The sequence below is a fragment of the Aristolochia californica genome, unplaced genomic scaffold (genome assembly GCF_029961685.1).
Source record: "Aristolochia californica isolate CCGP_79_NKW_82.1479 unplaced genomic scaffold, dmAriCali1.0.hap1 SCAF_11, whole genome shotgun sequence".
NCBI lineage: Eukaryota > Viridiplantae > Streptophyta > Magnoliopsida > Piperales > Aristolochiaceae > Aristolochia > Aristolochia californica.
Window position 1 is genome coordinate 5,906,410 of NW_027181782.1, and position 20,975 is coordinate 5,927,384.

At 38.4% G+C, this 20,975-nt stretch overlaps 1 protein-coding gene across 1 annotated transcript; it reads right to left on the reverse strand.

The window, feature by feature from the left end:
• Positions 1 to 355: 355 nt before the first annotated feature.
• LOC137944329 (pumilio homolog 1-like) lies at positions 356 to 14,496 on the reverse strand. The gene is made up of 11 exons (XM_068789987.1): positions 14,099 to 14,496; positions 13,148 to 13,826; positions 11,161 to 11,983; positions 9,891 to 10,488; positions 9,598 to 9,739; positions 9,388 to 9,495; positions 6,741 to 6,953; positions 6,525 to 6,635; positions 3,608 to 3,802; positions 968 to 1,142; positions 356 to 869 (listed from the first exon to the last, which is right to left on the reverse strand). The coding sequence occupies exons 2-11, from the start codon at positions 13,814 to 13,816 to the stop codon at positions 832 to 834; spliced, it is 3,072 nt and encodes a 1,023-aa protein (XP_068646088.1). The 5' UTR covers positions 13,817 to 13,826; positions 14,099 to 14,496; the 3' UTR covers positions 356 to 831.
• Positions 14,497 to 20,975: the final 6,479 nt, after the last annotated feature.

The following is a 20,975-nucleotide window of genomic DNA, read 5'->3' on the forward strand; positions in this document are numbered from 1 at the left end:
ACTCATATACTTAAATTACAACAAGTAAAGTATTTCTCTTGTAAAACAATTCAACAAGGGTTAATTTGCTCGTATGTTATTTATCATGGGTTGAGATGTTCTTATCTAGCTCATCAAGCTTTTCTCTACTCTTCCTGATGGAGTTTCCAAATTGGACTGGTATCTGGTAGGCATTGAGAAAAGCAAGGCTAATTTCTACCGGATCATCCTAAGCTGATTTACATATCTCATTTACAGTAACTACAGTATCAGATTCAATGAAGAAGGAAAAATAATTATCTCATATAGAAAACAATAGGGAAAAAAAGAGAAAAAGAAGATGCAATAAATTCATCCAGCCACCACAAATGTGAAATGCATCAGAAAATTTGTCTAGTAAATTAAAAAAAAACATCCTCTCAAAAGTTGCAGATTCCGACAGACCCAACAGACCAACGGCTTTCTGCTCCCTCTCTTTTTACAGTTCCGGATATCATTAATCTTTAATCCCTTTTTTTTCCCCCTCCTTTACAAGCACACCCAATCTTGTACATTAGTTACTGCTCAAGTTGAAAGATCTCTACAGACAAAGCAGCGCTGCCCTTCATCTCACCTAAATCCTAAATATGATCCCTATTTGTTGCCGTTACAAAGTGCAGAATACACATCAGGGGCGGTGGGAGAACAAGTTATTTTCTTTTTAAAGGTGGCCTATCAGTTTATTTACAATATAAGAGCCCCTACTAGTATTACCTCTCGGTTCCCCTCGAGATGAAATATAAGGCTGATTAAGCTCCTGATTTAACCAGCCCTATATTAGCTGTACAGAGAATCACACCCCTTTCCTCATCCTCATGAAGAATACGAGGTCGAGATCCCGATGCGCCTTTCTGTAAAAAATAGATAAATGATATAGTAGTTTACCTCCAGTTGTGGCGAGCTTCTCAACACAAACAAATCTTAAAAGAACAGTTAGGGCTTCTTATACCTCCAGTCGTGACGAGCTTCTCAACACGAGCAACTATGTGTTTGCCATACGTGTACCTCTTCAGGGCGTTTAAGTGCACTTTGATGCGTGAGAGAATCAGCTCACGACTTTGATCGTCACAAGTTTCAAGAACCTTCTGGACCACGTAGTTTGCAAACTGATCTTTCATCATAGCCTGCCACATGAATTTCAGCACTCTTTTCCATCACCAATTATAGAATACTAAGTTAATTGTTGAAAACCCTAAATAAATTTTATCAAACATACTAAACAAGAATGAAAATTGTGAATGAATCAGACAAGAACACAATGTAAAAATCAAATTTTAAAATACAATATTTTTGCAAATTATTATAATTTAGAATGAGTTTAATTGGTCTTCGCAAATTGTCGTTGAACTTACTAGTAAACTAGAACTCCATCCATGGAACGCTAAGTCCATGCTCTATACATATGGATGCACCAAGGAGGTTTGAGCAGTAGCTAAATGTGTTCTGAATGGCAAGACTCCTGGGCCCTGATGGTTTTGTTGCAAAATTCAATGACGCATTCAAATTTCTCAAAAAGGATATCATGCAGATTTTTTAACAATTTTATGCAAATGGTCCAACATGTAAATCTTTAGGGCCCTCCTTTTTTGCATTAATCCATAAGAAGGAAGATGTTATATCATCCAGGTGACTTCAGGCTGATCAGCTTGTTGTCTAGCCTAACAAATTGATTGGTCATGTGCTGGCCCTTTCGTCATACAAAGGTATAAAAAGACACATTGATTGGTCACATCGTCTGCCCTCTCCAAAGTGATTCTCTGTTAATAGCCATCAAATCCTGAATTTAGCCTTGTCAGCACATTAACTTGTATCACCATTTCGTGAAACCAGGGGTATAAAAACTATATTCAAACAAGATTTGGAGAAAACATTTGATAGAATTAATTGGCCCTTTTTTTATGAGGCAATAATAAAAATGGGTTTTGGGAGTAAGTGGAGGCAATGGATTCTTCTTTTATTTCTTTGGCAAGGTTTTCTATTCTCATAAATGGTCAGCCAAATGATATTTTATAAGCTCAGGGGAAATCCCCTTACCGCCACCTCTTCAAACTTGTAGCAGAAGCTTTGAACAGCATTTTTTGATGTCTCGTAACAAATGTAGATCATCCCATTCCCACCCTCACCTCTTTGCACTATCTTACAATTTGCTGACAATATGATTTGCTTTTGAGATGGCAACATGGACAAGGTCCTCAACATCAAAGCTTTCCTTGCTATTCAAGAAGTTATTTCAGGTTAACAGGTAAATTTGGAGAATGCTAGTATTGAGGATATCAATGTTCAGGAGAGCTAAATTTCTCTAATGAATTTGGTGCTTATTTACTACATGGCAAGCCTACCCATCTCCTATTGTCAGCTGCCTCTCTTCACAGCTAGGGTGGTAAAAGCCCCTTACCACACCATCACCAAAGGAATTGAAAAAAGCTTGCATATCAAGTCAAAATTTGAGGAAATTCCTAATTTTTTCCTCTCTTTGCTGCCATGCCCTGCTAGCTTTGCTTACTTGAAGTTATTGAAAGAATGCTTCTTTCAAGAGGTTCTTTAGATGGTAATAGATGTCATCTTGTAAATTTAGCCCCCCTCCTCCAAACAAAACAAAGGAGATCAAGGCCTTCATATGGAGTGTTCTAGGAGAGAAGATCCTTACTTGCAACCAGCTAGGTTGATGAGGATTCCACCCACCTGTGGTGCAATGGCAACTTTGTGGTAATGTCGAGGAAACCATAGATCATTGTCTTCTTTATTGCTCTTCCACACCTGAAGTTGGAGGTCTTTTATAGGTGGTCTGGCCACTAAATATGCTTTCTGCTACCCTTGCAGAGTTGCTGGTTGAAATCTCCTCCATGCCCATTCCATGATTGAGTAAAGCTCTTTAAAAATTAGTTGGTTTTGGCTGTCCCATGGAGTTTGTGGCTGGTGAGTACTGAAAGGGATTTCTCATCTCACGAGTGCTCTCATCGTGCTATTACTGAAAAGACTGTGTATGATTCTTTCTTGGGCTCAACTTGTTGATGATGCTATTTTGAATGTTTAAAACCCTTACACCCTGGTGAGACTCGAACCTACAACCTCACACAAGAACACCCCCAGCCTCTTGGTTCATTGGTAGTTATCTCTTGGTTTAATGGCTTGGCTAATGCTTGTTGAAGATTTTTGACTATCACTTCCTTTGAGCATATTCAAGTTTCCTGGGCTCAACTTTGTCATGCATCCATCACAGACGCGGGGGTGCTATTCCCATCTCAACATCTTGTTGTGAATATAGTCCCTAAGTTGTACCCTTTCTATGTTTTTCTTTTTGCTTAATGAATCTTGCACTATTCAGAACAAAAAAGTATATGATGTGCCAGTAATACTTGACATCATCAATTTCAAATAATATACCTCACTATGCAGTGAAAGAGCCAACATTTTAATGACTACAAAATTAATGCTTCCAACAGATGCTAGTCTTTAAGTCATCCCTATGAGAACCCACCTCACAAAAAGTAATTGCAGCACAGATAACAGAAATAATGGAAATAACCAATCTCTAATGTAGTGATATAGCCAACATCAATATTGCAGAAGATAAGGTACAAAGACAAACCTGCAAGGGCTCATTTTCGTCTGTAGTACCGAGCATCTCATTAACCAAAAGCTGGCGTTCTTCAGGCCCACCATAAGTTAAGCACTTCTCCACAACATTGGAAGCAAACTTCTGCTGACTCATCTTCACAATTTGCCCTGCAAGTTTGCTGATTATGGCAGATCGCTCATGAGGTTGCCCATGTTGCAAAACATGCTATAATATACCCAAGGCACCAAAACAGAGAGTAGTCAGTCAACCGAAAAAGAAGTAACAAGTAGCATGCAACATAATCACAAAAACATACAGTAGAGAATATGTAAACCAAATGGCAGCCTAGATAAGACCATTATATTTCAGATTGGTCCCACAAGCAGACACTGCTATAAAACCCTTAAGCAAACAAATAACCAGACCACCCCTTTTCTCAAAAAAAAAAAAAAAAAAAAAAAAAAAAAAAAAAAAAAAAAAATTATAAAAAAACTACAGAGCTAGCCAGTGCATGATTAAAAGGGCAAATGAGGCACATGAGCCCCAACCAAGTGGACAGTACACATCAGATCAACTATAACCATGTGTAGGTGAAATGACCATAGGTAAAACAAATACCAAGAGCAATAAGCCGGAGCACATTATCTAGTAACCATTGCTAAATACATTCCATCAACATCTAAGCCACGAAGCAAATTACTGTATTTTTTTTCAAATGGAAGCACATTACTTTTATGTCCATATGTAAAAGAGAATAGAGCAAACGGTTTTCAATTTAATTTAACTTCGGTCTGTTACTTTTTCTAAGAAGATGTGTTTTCACTCATGAACAGAAATATTCCAAGAAAAACATGTTGCCAAAGTGATGCAACCAAGAAAAAAAAGTTCACAACTGTTCATCTTTCATTTTAGTCTTGGTTAATAGGTTGCTTGTTTATCCTTAATCATGCTCGGTATTACTTAATCAAGACTGTTAAGTTGGAAAAGAGCATGTTTGTTCAAAAAAATTTAAAGCAATGTTTTATTCATTTAGAGAGGTCAAATTTTGGGAATGATTTTTATGCCCTTTTGCAAAGGGTAAAAAATTGAAGTTTCGGTACCCTTCAGCCCAACATATTTCATTCTCTTTTGCATCAATTTGGCCGTACTAATCATACCATACTTAAATTTGTTGCAATTTTTCCAGGTTAGAGGTTGTTGACTTTCTGTTTCACCAACAAGTTGAAAATGCAAAAATAACCAATAGGTTTTTTTTTTTAATTATTCCCCACCCATGTCACTAACTAAACCCCTATGGCATCCAAATTCTCTCAGAATTACTGGAAACACACATTATGGAAATTGCTTCTGTAAGGTTTATATTACCTCAAAGCTGGCTTTTGCATATCAATACAATCTCCACTGCTACAGTATGACAAATCAAACTACACTTTCTCAGTTGAAAAAAAAAAAAATAGCACTATAATTTTTTCCATAAAAGTTACTTTTATTGATGAGCTACCAACTGCAGGTTTCTTACCAAATTTGAAGTTTCCTCAAGAGTTATGCCAGTATGCCCCTAAAATTTAGCATAAATACATACATACCTCAAATTTTCATACTAAAGCCCACATATCCTTATTTATCACCAAAATTACCTACATACCTTCATTCTTAATTTTGAAACAATAAAAATATAAAAATATCCACGATTAAAGTTTGTATGGGTTAATCTTATAAGGGCCACCACGAGGATGTTTGAAGGCCCCAAGAAAAGAGTGAACACAAGGGTGGGAACCCCCAACCACCACCATCAGGCTGATGGATAAGGAGGTGGACAGCCATCTATCCTTATCTGGCAGCCTGCAGAGGCAGGAGAGGATGAGGCAGCTGCACCACCCTCCCATCCTTATTTATCACCAAAATTACCTACATACCTTCATTCTTAATTTTGAAACAATAAAAATATAAAAATATCCACGATTAAAGTTTGTATGGGTTAATCTTATAAGGGCCACCACGAGGATGTTTGAAGGCCCCAAGAAAAGAGTGAACACAAAGGTGGGAACCCCCAACCACCACCATCAGGCTGATGGAGAAGGAGGTGGACAGCCATCTATCCTTAATCTGGCAGCCTGCAGAGGCAGGAGAGGATGAGGCAGCTGCACCTCCCTCCCTTCGTTTGTGAAGATGAACAGATATGCACAAATAGAGGAGCACAGCAATCCCTCACTCCTCTCTGAACAGCTGATAGAAGAAGGAAAGGAGACTCCATGAGCAGAAGATGGTGGGCACCAGCCATCCTCTCCTGCCCTCAAATGTGCAAATCACTGCAGACAGCGCCAGAGGAGCACAGCTGTCTCTCCATCCCCTCCCAAGGGCTGACAGAAGCAGTGGAAGAAGGAGTTCTCTGGCTCCTTCCCCCACCACCATCCTCTGAACATGTGGATATCTATAGGTGGAGAGAAACATTGAGGAGAGGAGAGGCTACCCCCTCCACTTGCACACAGTAGACAAGGTTGGACCCTGCTCCATGGATACCACCTTGCTGTTTCCTTGCACAGGCCCTACATTTCTTGTATGGCTCAAATAATAATTCTTTAAAGAAAATTTATCTTTTTACAAGTATAAATTAGAGTTAATTGGCAGAAATAGAGGTTAAAAGGATTTAGATAATTTTAGTAATACTATAATGGTCTGTAGGCATCAATCAGAAATATAAGGGAATGGAGGCATTATGCTATATATTTGAAGAAATGCATGCAAATAACTGTTGCATTAAATGTCATTCTGTTAATACTTAGCCATTTATTGCAGCAAATGAAAAGTCCAAATTTGACAGATTAATGCAAGTAAAAAGAAAGATGATGTTAAATATCCATCTCATTCGAGGGGGAATGATGTAAAATTGCAAACAATAAAAGAATGACACAACTCTACTCACTAATTTTAACTCGCTACCATATACCTGAACAACATAATTCCCATATTGGTCTTGTGCCAAGGTACAGACAGATTGCAAAATTTCTTCCATCATAATGCTCTGTGTTTGTGGATCATTGCAGTGCTCCAAGACCCTCTGCCAGACATTGACAAGTAGGAGAATTAATAAATGATAATAAAAAGAAAAAAGAACAAAATATATCATGGCAACTATGAGAAGAGAAAGAAAACAAGCAATTACCTGGATGACCCGGCAGCCATAGGGGTGAGAAGAGAGTGCTACGACTTGTCCATAAAAGGATGAAATTATAAACTGAATCCTTCCTTGGGGGACACACTCTATACACTTCTGGATCACATGGTTGCCATTCTGATCACGGACACATTTCATGATGGAACCATCAAGCTCGGACACCATTTGGGTTTGCTGCCCCACATCAACCACCTCTAGAGCCTGTGCAAAATATTTGAATTCATTATCAACTCAGCTTGTCAAAGTAGAACAAAATGGTATAAAGGACAACTTTACCATGTCTAGAACAATATCTTCATACCAGGACAAGATAAAATCAGAACAATATCTTCGTACCAGGACAAGATAAAATCAGAACAATGTCTTTGTACCAGGATAAGATAAAATCGGCCACTGGAATTCAAGTCAAGAAATAGAAATAACTGATTAATCATGGAGACAATGAAGGAAACGAGACTATACAGGTGCACCATATGAGCTACTCATCCATTTTGTATATGTGATGAAAGGTTTTACACCAGCAGTCAACCTACTTGACACAACTCTCATCCTTCATAGCTGCTTGGAAGCAGAAGTGTTCCATTCACCCCTAGTGTGAATAGATAATGTTGTGAAATATTTATTTTTTAACTCGTCTACAAGAGAACTATTCTACTGGGCTTGATGATTCCGAGGTTGCAACACTAACTATCTGGGTCAAAGGAAACTCGGAACCCCTTGATGGTATCTCCTGCAATAGCACAAGACAATTCAAGACTCACAACAAGAATGAATGTCACATCAATTGTACCATCCCCAGCACACTAAATGGTGAAACATATGCTGGTGGCTGATTTCCATTCTGGGAACAATTGGGACTAAACTAAGACATAATCTGAGAGATGACAAATTCTTGAGGCCAGCAGCAGCCTCCTATCCGTCCTTCATTCCTATTACCTGTGTCAAACAGGTGATGATTAAGTCTTTAAGGAAATGGTCTACAAGTGGAAATTTCTCAGTCTCCTCTTTCTATAAGACAACACTCCTCACCAACCAGTATCATGATACCATCTCACCAATGAATTGCAAGCTCTTTGCCCCCCTAAAGCACTTTTTTTTCAGTTGGTTCACCAGAAAAAACAGATCCTCGTGACAAACTAAACAGAAAAAGATGCATGTTGATCAACTCCCAGTGCTGCTTTGTGGAAATGTTGTAGACAGTTGATCACATCCTTCTTCTCTGCCCATACACCTCCAAAATTTGGCTTCACATGTTCAATCTCTTTGACCTCAGCCTCACCCCTCCCCCCAAATTCATTCAGAGAGCTATTATCCAATGAACTTTTTTGCCTCTACCAAACTACATCAAGGTCCTTCTGCATATAGTTTTGGGTTCTTCCTTGGTGTGTATGGAAATAGCAGGGTTTTCACCAAAACTTTCAACACTATTAAAAGCATCATTGAGAAGATAATTCATCAAACACATACTTGGGTCTGCTCTGGAAGGGGCTTTGCGAGTTAAAAAAAAGCTTCCATTCATCAGAATTGGTCCTCTGTGGTTTCTCTTATTGCCCCAAACACAGAGTGATTGAATCTTGGGTCACCCACCCAAGTTCCCTTAAATTAATCTTTATGGTTGTTCCTTGCAGAACCCCAGGCACACTGGCTAGGGCGTTCACATTGGATACTCACAAGGCAATTACTACTTCTACAGGACCTCTCAATACTGCTACCTCCATTGATGTGGAGGTCAATGGTCTCTACACGGACTTCATGTTGCTACAAGGTAACCTGACTGTCCACTTAACGATTTAAAGGAGTTCCACTGCTGTTATAAACTGGCACATGAGAATATTGATTACCAGTGAAGACTCATTCACAACATGGAAGAAATTCTCAATGTTTCAGTCCCTCAAATTTACAAGAAGACATGTCTCTCGATCAGCAAACATGGTAGCTGATGCTCTCACTAAAGATGGAGTCCATTAAGATGGCTTAATTATCTTGGATCTCCCTCCCTAGTAGCCTTCCTCCCATTAAGGTGTAATTCTTGTTACTGTTTATTATTTTATACGCTTATGTTTGTACTCATTGTGACACCCTTCTTGTTCATTGAGGTGCTTGTTCTGTCTCCCTCATTTTAACAATTCAAAGTAAAATAACTATACATATATATATATATATATATATATATATATATATATATATATAGTTATATATAAATATATAGATTCTCTCAGTCAACTAATAAACTCATTTTTTAAAATAATTTTTTAAAATGAATAATAGACTCATTTTAAAAACTGGGAATTTTTCATCTTTGTTTGATTGGCAGTTTGGTTGTCATTGCTGAGGATATCATTCATTCTAGTGGAGGGAGCACTAGAAAAGAGTAAAATGTAAAATGTTCATGGAAAAGAAAGCATGCTAAATTTTGACAAAGCAAATATGAATCTGTAGCAAAACACACTCAATTTTGATAAGCAAACTTGAATTTGTAGCACAACAAATGCAAAATTCTGGCAAGCTGTAAAACAAAGTTACTATTAGGAATCGGAAACACAATAAAAACTAAAGATACAAATAGACAAAGCATTTTTTTTACACCTTCGAAAGTGATAAGTGAAGGAAATAAAAGGCCAAACAAAGGAAGTACCTTCTGAATCACTCGACAACCATACATTTGAAGACTAAGAGGTAATACATAGCCTGTAAGCTGATCAGCGAGCTCCTTCCTCTGAACCTCTGTCCCATGCTCAAAGAACTGCAAATCCAAGTAACTATTTGTCAGGACATAAGAGAGTTTCAAATGTCTAATGATCGAAAAAGAAACATGAAATAAATAAACAAGCAGACTTCAATGGACCTTCTGTATAACATAATTTCCGAAAACATCAGTCATCAAGCCACGTGCTTTAGGAATGATCTCAGGAAAAATTATGTTCTTCTCTTCCTCTGATGCAGTTTCTAATTTTTGTTGAATAAAACGACTCCCATACTGATCCGCACTGAAAAAATAAGGAAAAGCAAATAAGTAAGTGCACGCGTGCGAGAGAGAGAGAGAGAGAGAGAGAGAGAGAGAGAGAGAGAGAGCAACAGCAGCAGAAAGTCACAATGCCAAGATACTGAAACAACCTAAACTGAGGTATTAATAAATACCTGAATTCAACTACATGGCCCACAATCTCAGACAATTCAAAACATCTGGTCTTGTTACTCTTAAACTCCTCTAATAAGGATGACCCAAAACTTTCCTCCATGCTTCCGCCATTTTCTGAATGCCAAGAAGCCATGGGTGCACCTGTTGTATTTCTCATCATTGAAGAAAAACGTGCAACCCGCTCATTCTGCCTCATAGTACTTCCAGCTCCAATAGAAGGAAGAATCGAGCTTGCCAATGGGCTAGCAGGATAAGGCATGCCAACACCAAAAGTAGGACCAGCCCCTCCATAAAAGCCATGACTTAATCCACTAGATTTGCCTAAGAAAGGAAGCCCATATTGGGCTTTCTGTTGTGCAAGCAGTGCCCCTAGATATGCTTTTTGAAGTCCAAGCAGTTCCATATTTGAAGCACCCATGTAATGCCGTCCCGAAGAAGGATCAGTCAAGCCTGGAGCCACCTGTGCAGTATAATCAGGAGTTCGCTGCAAATACTGCATATACAGAGGATCGATAGTGGAAACCTGACTAGCAGACCCCATTAAGCTTCCACTTCGGTTCAGGTTTGATCCTTCGAGTCCCCCAGCCAAAGTAGCACCTGAAAGCAAGGCACCCTTAAGTGGCCAAAACACAGAAGAGTTTCAAAATTATATGTTCTGCCAAAAGAACATTTACGCAGAACATAGGTTCTGTTTTCACATCAGCTCCTGCAGCCATCCAAACTAACTCCATCAGGCAAGTTAGCCACGTGCAGTACCTCTCTATGAGCCTAAAACTAGATAGAATGCACTAAGCTCATAGATTAAAAGTTGACATGTTAAAATCTGATTCAACTTGTTGTTTTGCCACACGTTATCAGGAAACCGAAGGGAACAGAAGATACTTTCTACAACCAAGTTTTCTAAGCATCAAGTTTCTTCCATTAAACAGTCTTTTTGCAGCTTTGAATGGAGGACAGAATGGTAGGAAAATTGGTCAAAGAGAAACTTCTATCTACCAAAAAAATTTCTAGGGAAAACGGCCAACAGCATTTGGTTTTCCTTCTTTTTTTCTTTCTCCGGAGGAATAAACATATCATTGATTAGCAAGGAATTAGGTTCAGTGCATAAGGTATGGTCGCTCAAGATATAAAAGCAGCAGGAAGACAAACAGAACAGATAAAGAAGAATGACCTAGAAGTACAAAGAGATACATTGATTGTTTTAACAACATAAGTGAGAATAATTGATAAAAAAGAAAAAGACAAATACACACATGTATGTATACTAACCATTATCAAGGTGATTCTTCATCATTGAGGGCATCCTTTGGTTGAGAGAATATCCACCTGAGTTATACCCACTAAAATCTAAATTAGGATCTGCATTTCGATAATAAGCATCCAACCCATCTAAACTAGCAGGACCAGAAGTGGGGACTGTAGGGTACAAAGTAGCAGAGGAATACGAACGCTTTAGCAAATTAATCTGTCCATCACTGGTAACTTTTGAATAATTAAGGTCTGCAACAGATCCATTGCTTTTATTGTGAGACATTCCAATGGCAGGCATTGTTAGTGAATCTGATTCAGTCTTGTTGAATGAAAAATTGGACTGATCAGAAAATTCATGTTGGAGCTGAGACTGGATATGAATTTCTTCCCCAACAAGCCTATTTTTCGAAAGGTTTAATCCTGATAAAGCAGCAGCAATCTCATCATGATCAGCCAAGCTAGATGATACACCATCATAAGTTGAACAAACAACCGTATTTTTATCAGTAGCTGGAACCCTCCCTGCAATCAAAGGATGGGTGGAGCCCACAGACCTCCCAATCAGCTGAGCATCAGGAGTTGTACTTCTCGAAAGAGACAATCCCAGAACAGATGCAAATGATTGAGAAGCTGATGAACCAACGCTTTGAACCCTAACGAGGTTGGCCCCACTGGAACCTACTGCTCCAGAGCACAAGCCATCTACAGATTCGAGATCATTTTGAAGTTGTGAGAATTGGGAATCACTGACTCCATTTGGATCAGAAGCATCCTCAAAAGTATTACGACTCACAGGACGTGAAATATGTCCAGATACTGCTGTAGTTCGGCCTAGTCCTTCCTGAGAAGAGCCCATGAATCTTGAGAATACAAGAAAAGTAACCAGGAAAAGGCACAAGAGAGAAAACGGGATGGAAAGAGGACTACTAAGAATTCAAGCTGTTACTAGACATTAATAACATGAAATTGGAGGGAATCTGAGATGAATCCAAAAAAAAGGAACACAAGTGCATAGAATTAAAAATCAGAAATAACAGAAGAAGATGTTGCCACAGTTTTCATCTTACAGAAAAAAAAAAACATTGCAGAAAAATGAGAAAACAATACTGCCGCCGGACAATAATCAAGCTGTTCCACAATGAGATAATACTCAAAAAAACAAGAAAGTAGTGTTACATGAGTAAACATGTCTTAATGATAAAACTGGGAAAGGCAGTTAACCAAAAGCCACAACTAAAACATATTGAACTAAATGTGTTCCTTTGTCCTTTCACTTGACAAGCCACCTTTACTCTTTCCATGCCATTACAATTCCTAATGACTACAATTTTCTTCTTCTTTTATATATTAATTATAATTACAAAAAAAACTTACAGTTTAGGGTATTTTATGCTCTCACTGGTGAATTTTCAAATCAGTTGTTACTACATGATGCAGATACTACAACAGTTTCAATAAATGTCTACTTGTCATTCAATCTTCCACTTAAAACAAGCTAAATGTAAAGAAAAAAAAACAAACGCACTTTCTTAGTGTTGGGAAAAAAAGGGATTTAGTGCCAAACTTTCTTATGAGAGACTCAGTGCTCTAAAGGAATGAAAAACTTACAAGATTTTCTAAATTATAAATACATTTAAAATGTGTTCAAGATCCATAATATAAAACTCAAGATCATTTCAATAACCCCTTTCATGCATCTGGCCGCCTTGTTCCCACCTACACTGGATACATATACATCATGTTCAAATATTTAAAGACAATACACAACGACTATGACACAGGCAAACCACAAAGTATGCATGTGAAAGTTGAAAGAAAAATAAAACCAAGTCCAAAGGTAAGAAACTCAACCAAACTATAAGCGAACACTATCATGCAAATATTTTGTTTTAAATATCTTCCTAGCGCTGCACATGTAATCAACAAAACATTCAGTGACAACAGAACCACAGCACTTAAAACGAAAATGCATAGAACATTTTAATGGCTGAGACTAAAAGCAGACCTGGAACATGTCTGCAAGGCTCTTTGTCCTTGCACCCAAGCCCACCCCTGCCAATCCAATCAAACCATCAGCCTCACGTTCCAACCATTCAGCCGAAGGTTGCCTGGACAGATTGACCTTTTTAGACCCTGTTATGTCTTCGTCCCCCTTCTGACCTGGTTGCAATGAAAATAATGACTTGCTGCTTCCATTATCAACTATCTCCTTTTTCCTCCTATCTCCAATACCCCCAAAGGAAGAACTTCCAGCCTGAAATCTCTGTGCAATACGCCAGTCCTCCTTAGTTAAAAGTGGGGGAGGAAGTCTTGGGTTCTGGTTCTCATGAGAATAATAGTAAGATAAATAAGCGGGGTGTGACCGTAATTCTTCATCAGAGAGAAGGGAGTTGTTATTAAGACCAGGTAATAGGAAATCAGAGCCTCCATCTCTAAAAAGACTGCCGACGGCTGTCAAAGAGCCTTCTACTGTCGGGGGGGCACTTCCACTTCGGTAGATGTTTAATTCTCTCTCTCTGTCAAAAATGTCTTTACTGCGCTGCTCTTTGAGCATCATCTCAATTTGTTTCTCTAAACTATCCTCATAATTATTGCTTGAGCCTCTTGGACCGTCCCCAAGCGCTGGACCGACACCGAGATTCGACAGCATCTTTAAAGGACTCTCTGTTACCATCCTCAAAAACCTATTCAAAAAATTTCAAAAATCAAGCATCCATCATCCAACATAAACACCGTAATAAAACGAAGGAACCCAATTCTCCAGAAGCTGCCCTTCCAAACAAAAAAGAAATAGGGAAAGTTTACAAACGCAAAGAAGAAAAACCAATACTGCATCAGAAAATTCTTTTTTTCTGCTAGAAAACGATTAGAAAAACAGATAAAACAAAACATAATCATATAAACGAGAGAAAAAAAAAAACTAAAGGGAATAAAAAGGGCAAGCAGAGAATCAAACCTTTACACGAAATTTCGCATCCGACTGAATCCTCGATGGTTCGACAACGCGCCATGACCAATGATCAACAAACGAAGGTCACAACCAAAAACAGAAGCGGAGTTCCAGATTAGACCAAATTCTGATCGCGAATAGCAGAAGGTCGAAAGGGAAGATATTACAGGGGCGGCAGATTCTGCTTCCAACACAGATTCGAATGGGTAAGCTTCAAATTGCTGGCTTCGATCCGGTAAGAACCGAACAATACAAGATCGGACGGCGGGAAACAATGGATCTCTGATGAGACGTGAGGAGAGGTACTTTAGGCAATTTGTACAGAGTAAAAAACTAATTAAGCGGAGGCGACGACGAGAAGAACAAAGAGAATGGATTAGCAGCCGTCGATCTGAGATGGGCGGGAGAGATGAACGACGGAGTTATGAGGGCGCGCGGTGGTGGAGGTGGGTGGATTATATAGGGGTGATTGAGATTAGTTGTTACGTTTTTTCGGCATTTTAGGGTTCTTCCTAACTTCTATTCCTTGCGATTATCTTGTTGGGGTTGGAAATGGTAATAAAATCTTTTCAATTCGGCACGTGGGCTACACATTGAGAAAAGCAGCAAGGTTGGTTACCAGCCCGGCGCCCCGGTCTAGTTCAACAGTTGAACCGCCCAAGATATCATCATAAGAATAAAAATGTAAATTTTAGAATTGAAGGAGTGCTGCAAAGCCTGCTCTTCCCACTATCTATACATATAAGAAATCTCCCTCTTCCAACACTATAAAAGAGAATAGGGGTGGCATTCCCTCCCTCCTCTAGAGAGAAGAGGGGAGAGCCCCCCCCCCCCCCCCCGATCCCTCCTTCACTTGTGCACTTATACAAATGTCTCAGTCATCCTGACTATCTAGGAGAGTGATGCCCCACCCTATCTATCATGAAAAGGAAGATAGGGAAGGGAGTTACAACCCTCTCTCCCTTGATTTTACACTATGGGGGAGTGGAAATACTTTTCTCATCATGAATTGGGAAGCGACTAACTTAACTTCATTGATTAGTTATGTAGTTTAATCAGTAAATCTAATGGGATTAACTGATTTTCCTTATATATTAATTTTTCTAATTTTTAGATAGAGAGCAAAGACTATGTCATAACTAGTGTTATATAACCTAAACCAGATCAGGCAATTGAATCAAATTCAATCAACCCAATCCCTTGTTCGGGTTACATATCTTATGAACTCGGGTATGGGTAAAAACCCAATTGACCCAATTGGGTTTTAAAATTTAACTGGGTGAATTGCATGATCCAACTCATTAGCCAAGTTTCATTTGCTCGGGGCAAAGGAAAAAATTTTCACACACAAAGGATTACAAATTGGAGGTGATAGATTCAGCAACAGTGGGGGCACCTCTCCGGGCACCAATAGAAAGGGGAAGAGGGGCAATGGTTGTTGGCCCATGTACTTCTCAAGAGGGGATGAACTGAAAGTGAAAAATAGAAATTTAACTGCAAAATGTGCCAACGAAAAAAATAGAAACTCAAACAAATATGCACACACCATAAGAAGGCTAATAATTTTTTTTTATGTTTCCCCAATGGTAATCTCTACCCTGTTAGGAATTGGTCGCCCTAATTCTAAACTAACGAGAGCAATAATAATAAACACTAAAGAAGGAAAAAGCAAACACAAGAATACAAACAAGATTTATACAGGTTCGCTTCAAGGTGAGATGATGTCCTGTTTTCTGTCGTTGCAGTAATCCACTATGAAGATGAAATAGTTTACAAGAGAAATTACACACACTTATAGGTAGTTTTTTTCTCTAACCTCTCTCAGCCGCAACTCATGATGCTCAAATGATAATACTTCGGGTGATAAAACCCTAACAACGGTGACCCAAAATATAAAGAAAAAATTAGGACAACCGGATTACAAGTGTGAAATCCCCAAACTACCTTTAATAAACAACAATCAATATATCGTGGAGGGGGGCTCCCTGCCCCCCATCCAACCACGGCGACCTTACAACGAAGGTTGACTCGCATACCGACTCAGCGTAAGACGTTAATTAGGCTCCACAACTTAACAATTTCCTACTTGGAGACTAATCCATCATCAATATCTCCTATGTAGCAACAATAACTTCTCAATCCTCAGAGAGAAATCCAACTAAAGTTGCACACAATTTCAGTTTCTCAATCGTAACAGTCTTTGTCAACATATCAACTAGATTCTAACTCCCTTGAATCTTCTCAAGTACTAATACTCCATCTTCAAGAGCCAATCTAATGAAGTGATAATGCACTTATATGTGCTTTGTTCTAACATGATAAATAGGGTTTTTTGCTAAATGAATAACACTCTGACTGTTACAATACAACACATTATTCCCATGTTTGAGACCTAATTCTTCCCAGAAAGATTGCAACCATACCATCTCTTTACTGGCTTCGGTCACTACAACATATTCTGCCTTAGTAGTGGAAAAAGTCACTATCTTCTGCAACTTAGAGACCCAACTAACTGGTATACCACCCAATGTGTATACATATCCAATGGTACTCTTGTTGCCATCAATGTCTCCAGCCATGTCAGCATCTACATACCCTTGTAATCCCAAGTTTGACTTTCTGAAACATAAGGCTTAGTCTGCAGTGCCTCTCAAATACCTGAGAATCAATCCACTTCACTGCTTTCCAATATTGTTTACCTGCTCACAACTCCCACTACATGAGTTATGTCTGGTCTAGTACACACCATCATGTTGGAAGATAGGGCTCAAGCCCACACGATCAAGAAATACCCACATACCTAAGAGTGGTGTAAGATGGACCCAAGCCCATAAGAAGATCAAGTGGGACCCACAAAGATAGCCATGAACTGGCATCCTTATCATTATCACGTGCAATAGAAGAGTTTCAGAGTTTCAGTCAGGCTAATCTTCTATTTATTGTGGGTTATTTAATTATGATAGGACTTATCTTTTAAGTGTTAGAGTTTGAGTGTAATTGGAACATGAGTAGTTTTATTGTAATGGGACTCTACTACCTTCCTCTATTATAGAGGTTCATGTATTCTTATTACAATAAGTTAATGAAGTCAATGAAGTATTTCTATTTTCTATAAATTCAACACATCACATACATGAGACTGCCAAAAGCAAAAGCATAAGGCACATTGGCCATGTTGGCTCGCTCCTGCTTTATAGAAAGTGAATGCTCCTTAGATAGCCTAAAGTGACTAGCCAAAGGACTACACACTGGTTTGCATCATTCATGTCAAATCTACTCAACACCTTCTTCACATATTCTTCTTGTGACAATTTCAAGACATCAGTATCCCTAGTAATCCTCATCCCAAGGACTTGTTTTGCAACATCCAAATCCTTCATTACAAACTTCTTGGATAACTTCCTTTTCAACTTATCTATTTTCTATTTGTAAGCACCTGCTATCAACATGTCATCAACATATAGTAGTAGAATGATGTAGGAGCCATCAATCTTATTCACATAACAGTAATGATTTGCCTGGCACCTCAAGAAACCATTACTATTCATAAAGGTGTCAAACTTCTTATACCATTGTCTTAGAGCCTTTTTAATACCATACAAGTTCTTTTGAAATTTTCAAATTATTTTCTCATTTCCCTATGTTTGAAACTTTGTGGCTGCATCATGTAAATTTCTTCCTCTAAATCACCATGAAAAAATATTGTCTTTACATCCAACTGCTCTAAGTGCAAGTCTTCATTTGCCACTAGTCCCAACACTGTTCTAATAGTAGTCAATTTCACAACTGGAGAGAAAATTTTAGTGTAGTCAATGCCTTCTTTTTATTGAAAGCCCTTTTATCTCTAGTCTTGCCTTGTACTAGTGTTGCCATCATGGTCGTCTTTTATTTGGTACACTCATTTATTCTGCAAGGCCTTCTTCCCTTTTGGTAGATCGGTCAACTGCCATATTTGATTGGATAATAGTGAATCCATCTCATCCTTCATGGCCAACTCCCACTTGGTTGATTCATCAACTTGCCCGGCTTCCTCAAAACTCTTTGGTTCACCTTTATCAGTCAATAAAATATAATTCAGTGTAGGGGAGTACCTCTATGGTGGTCTGCTAGTTTTGGCAGATCTCCTGAGTTCAATCACATGAATATTCTGATTTACTTGTGGGGGTATGTTTTCTTGGTCTTCCTGAGCAATATTCTCCATCTCAATAACTAGAAGATCTCTCAACTGAATCACTTCAGACTTCTTCGCTTCATCACTTGTGCTCTAAGACTCTATTCTCAACTCGTCTTTATACATGACACCTTCATTGAAGATCACATCCTTGCTCCTAATAACCTTACGACTTTGGTCATCCTAGAAGCGATAACCAAACTCGGTACCACCATAGCCAATAAAGAAACATATCTTGGTGTTACAAGGTGGGACCCACCGTGACCACGTGAGGTGGCATGATGAGTCATCACTCGAGTTGGAATCCTTATCACATGAGTTGGAAGATTTGGCAATCTTCCTTGATTGATGTAACTGATTTATCTTCCCTTGATTTATGTAGATTTGGATAATCATTATTGATGTAATTAGGGATATTAGGGATCCTAAATTATCTCTAAAGTTTCCCTAAATATGTAATGAAAATAGTATAAATAGGGGTCTTGGTTGAAGGGTTCAATCAAGCTCTCCACTTCTCAACTCATGGAAGAATCTCTCTCTAGACTAAAGTCTTTTTATCTCTTTTCTCTTCTCTCCTTTCTACCAGAGCTGTCTCTCTCTCTCTCTCTCTCTCTTTGCTCTTTTTCTTCTCCCTCTCTCATCTTGCTCGAGGTTTCAATCATGAGGTCATAAATTCAATAGGGTATCAGAGTATCAAATTTAGGATCCCCACGTCACTCTAAGAAGTTATGATCAAAGCTACTCATAGAAGGCTCTTTGTGAAGCAAGATTGAAGTTTGCGAGATAAGTTTTTCATTGTTGTTATTATTACTTCATGCTCTTGGTTTTCAGATCTTTAGAAGATGGTTCAGAGATGATCTTATTTTTTTTTTTCATCTTATACAATTATTGAGATTTATGCATCTCGGATTAGAAGAAGTTTACCAAGGCAGTTTTGTCGATTTACAAGTTCTTGGCTAAAAATCGATTTATGTTGAGATTTTTTGCATAAAAGGTTATGATTTTGTGGGAACAAGATTTTTCTGATGAAGAAAAATGTTCTTGAGCCTATTATGAATAGTTTTTTATCCATTGGATTTCAAAAATCCTTTTACTTAGCTTCTATGCTAATCTTCTCCATTAATCGAGTTGTTGAAGAGCTCTAGTCGCTTTTGTGATGTTTTGGAGAATTTTTTGAGAGCCATGAGTTGACTGATTGTTCTTGGAAAATCAAGAATAGAATATTGTGTTTTACGTAAAAGTTATCAAGCACAAATTAAGAAAGGAAGTGGTTCTTTGAAAGTCTAGTTGACTCCAATCCATTTGAAGAAAGATTGTTGTTTTTGAAGATCTCACAATATCTTCTTGATTAGGCCTGATTTTGTTTGATTTTCGATCAATCATATCTTACCTAATTCATGAGGAACTGAATCTAGATTGGTTTATCCCAAGTTGGGGTCAAGTATATTTTGGAATGATCTTGGAAATATCTAATTCGGAATTGCTACCTTAACTTACTTGATCTCATGTTTATTGATTGATTTTTGCTATTCTCTACAAGGAAGACTAGCGAATTAATTATAGAAATTTTTGGCCAGCAAGTTGACTGGCCTAAGAGGGTTCCCTCCTTACCTAAAAACTTGATAAGCTTGGGTTCTCCTCCCATCTACTCGAGCTAGCCTTGGCTACACTTGAATTTCTAAGGCACTTACTTAGGCTTCATCAAATTTGAGTACATTATTACCCTGAATTGCCTCTTATGGCTAAAGAATACATGGGTAACAAGAATGATATTCTCAAGATAACTAAAATACCCTTGTGAGGGATTTCAAATTTCTTGAGCTGGTCCACATCGGTTCGACGATTCCTTATAACAAAGGACCTACTTGGTCACCTCACCAAACTTGGGCCACCCATTGATGAAGAAGACGTTGCTTATGCTAAGTGGTTAAAAAATATCACTTTGGTAATTAGTTGGCTCATCAACAAAGTGGAATAACCTATCTCCAACAATGTTATTAATCTCAACACCTCCAAACAAATTTTGGAGACATGTGCTAAGTTGTACTTTAGCTCTGACAACTTACACAGGTCATATGATATTCTCAAAATAATGTTCAACACTAAACAAGGAGAAAATATCCATGAATATTTGGCTCATTTTAAAGGCCTTCTTCAAGAATGGAAGTTAGCTCAGCCTACCTCCATCAATGTTTCTATCCAAGACAAGCAGAAGGAAGCCTTAGCCACTACCATTTTTGCCTAGCAAACATTAAGCCATATCTCGAAGTTGTTAAATGTCAACTTCTTAGCGCCTCTGCTATTCCCACTGTTGGAAGATGGGCTCAAGCCGACAAGCTACAAGAAACTCACACATCAAAGGAGTTGCACATGTGTGAAATATGATACTTCACTTAAAGATGGCATAGAGGTGTAAATGTGTTCTTTTTATGTTTTTTATTTCATCAAGTTGTATCCCTAAGGGCATTGTAAAGACTATAAATAAAGGCATTGGCTAAGAGGTAGAGCATTGAAGCACTCTCCTCTCTTTCCACAAATTCGTCCAGCCCTCACTTTCACTTTGACGCAAACCTCTTCTCCCTTAATCCAAACTCTTTTCTTCCATGTCCTTCTTCTTCTCCTCTCCTTCTCTCTTCTTCTTCTTCTTCCTCGTTGATCTAAAGTTCCTTTCATGAGATCCTAAATTCTACATGGTATCAGAGCAAGGAGTAT

Excerpts from the sequence above, each read along its gene's own strand:
- LOC137944329 (XM_068789987.1), bottom strand. The coding sequence starts at position 13,816 with ATGGTAACAGAGAGTCCTTTAAAGATGCTGTCGAATCTCGGTGTCGGT. Across the intron at positions 11,984-13,147 it reads GCCTTGCAGACATGTTCCAG|GAAGGACTAGGCCGAACTAC; the intron begins GTCTGCTTTTAG and ends GGCTCTTCTCAG. Across the intron at positions 870-967 it reads GAAGCTCGTCACGACTGGAG|AAAGGCGCATCGGGATCTCG; the intron begins GTATAAGAAGCC and ends TATTTTTTACAG.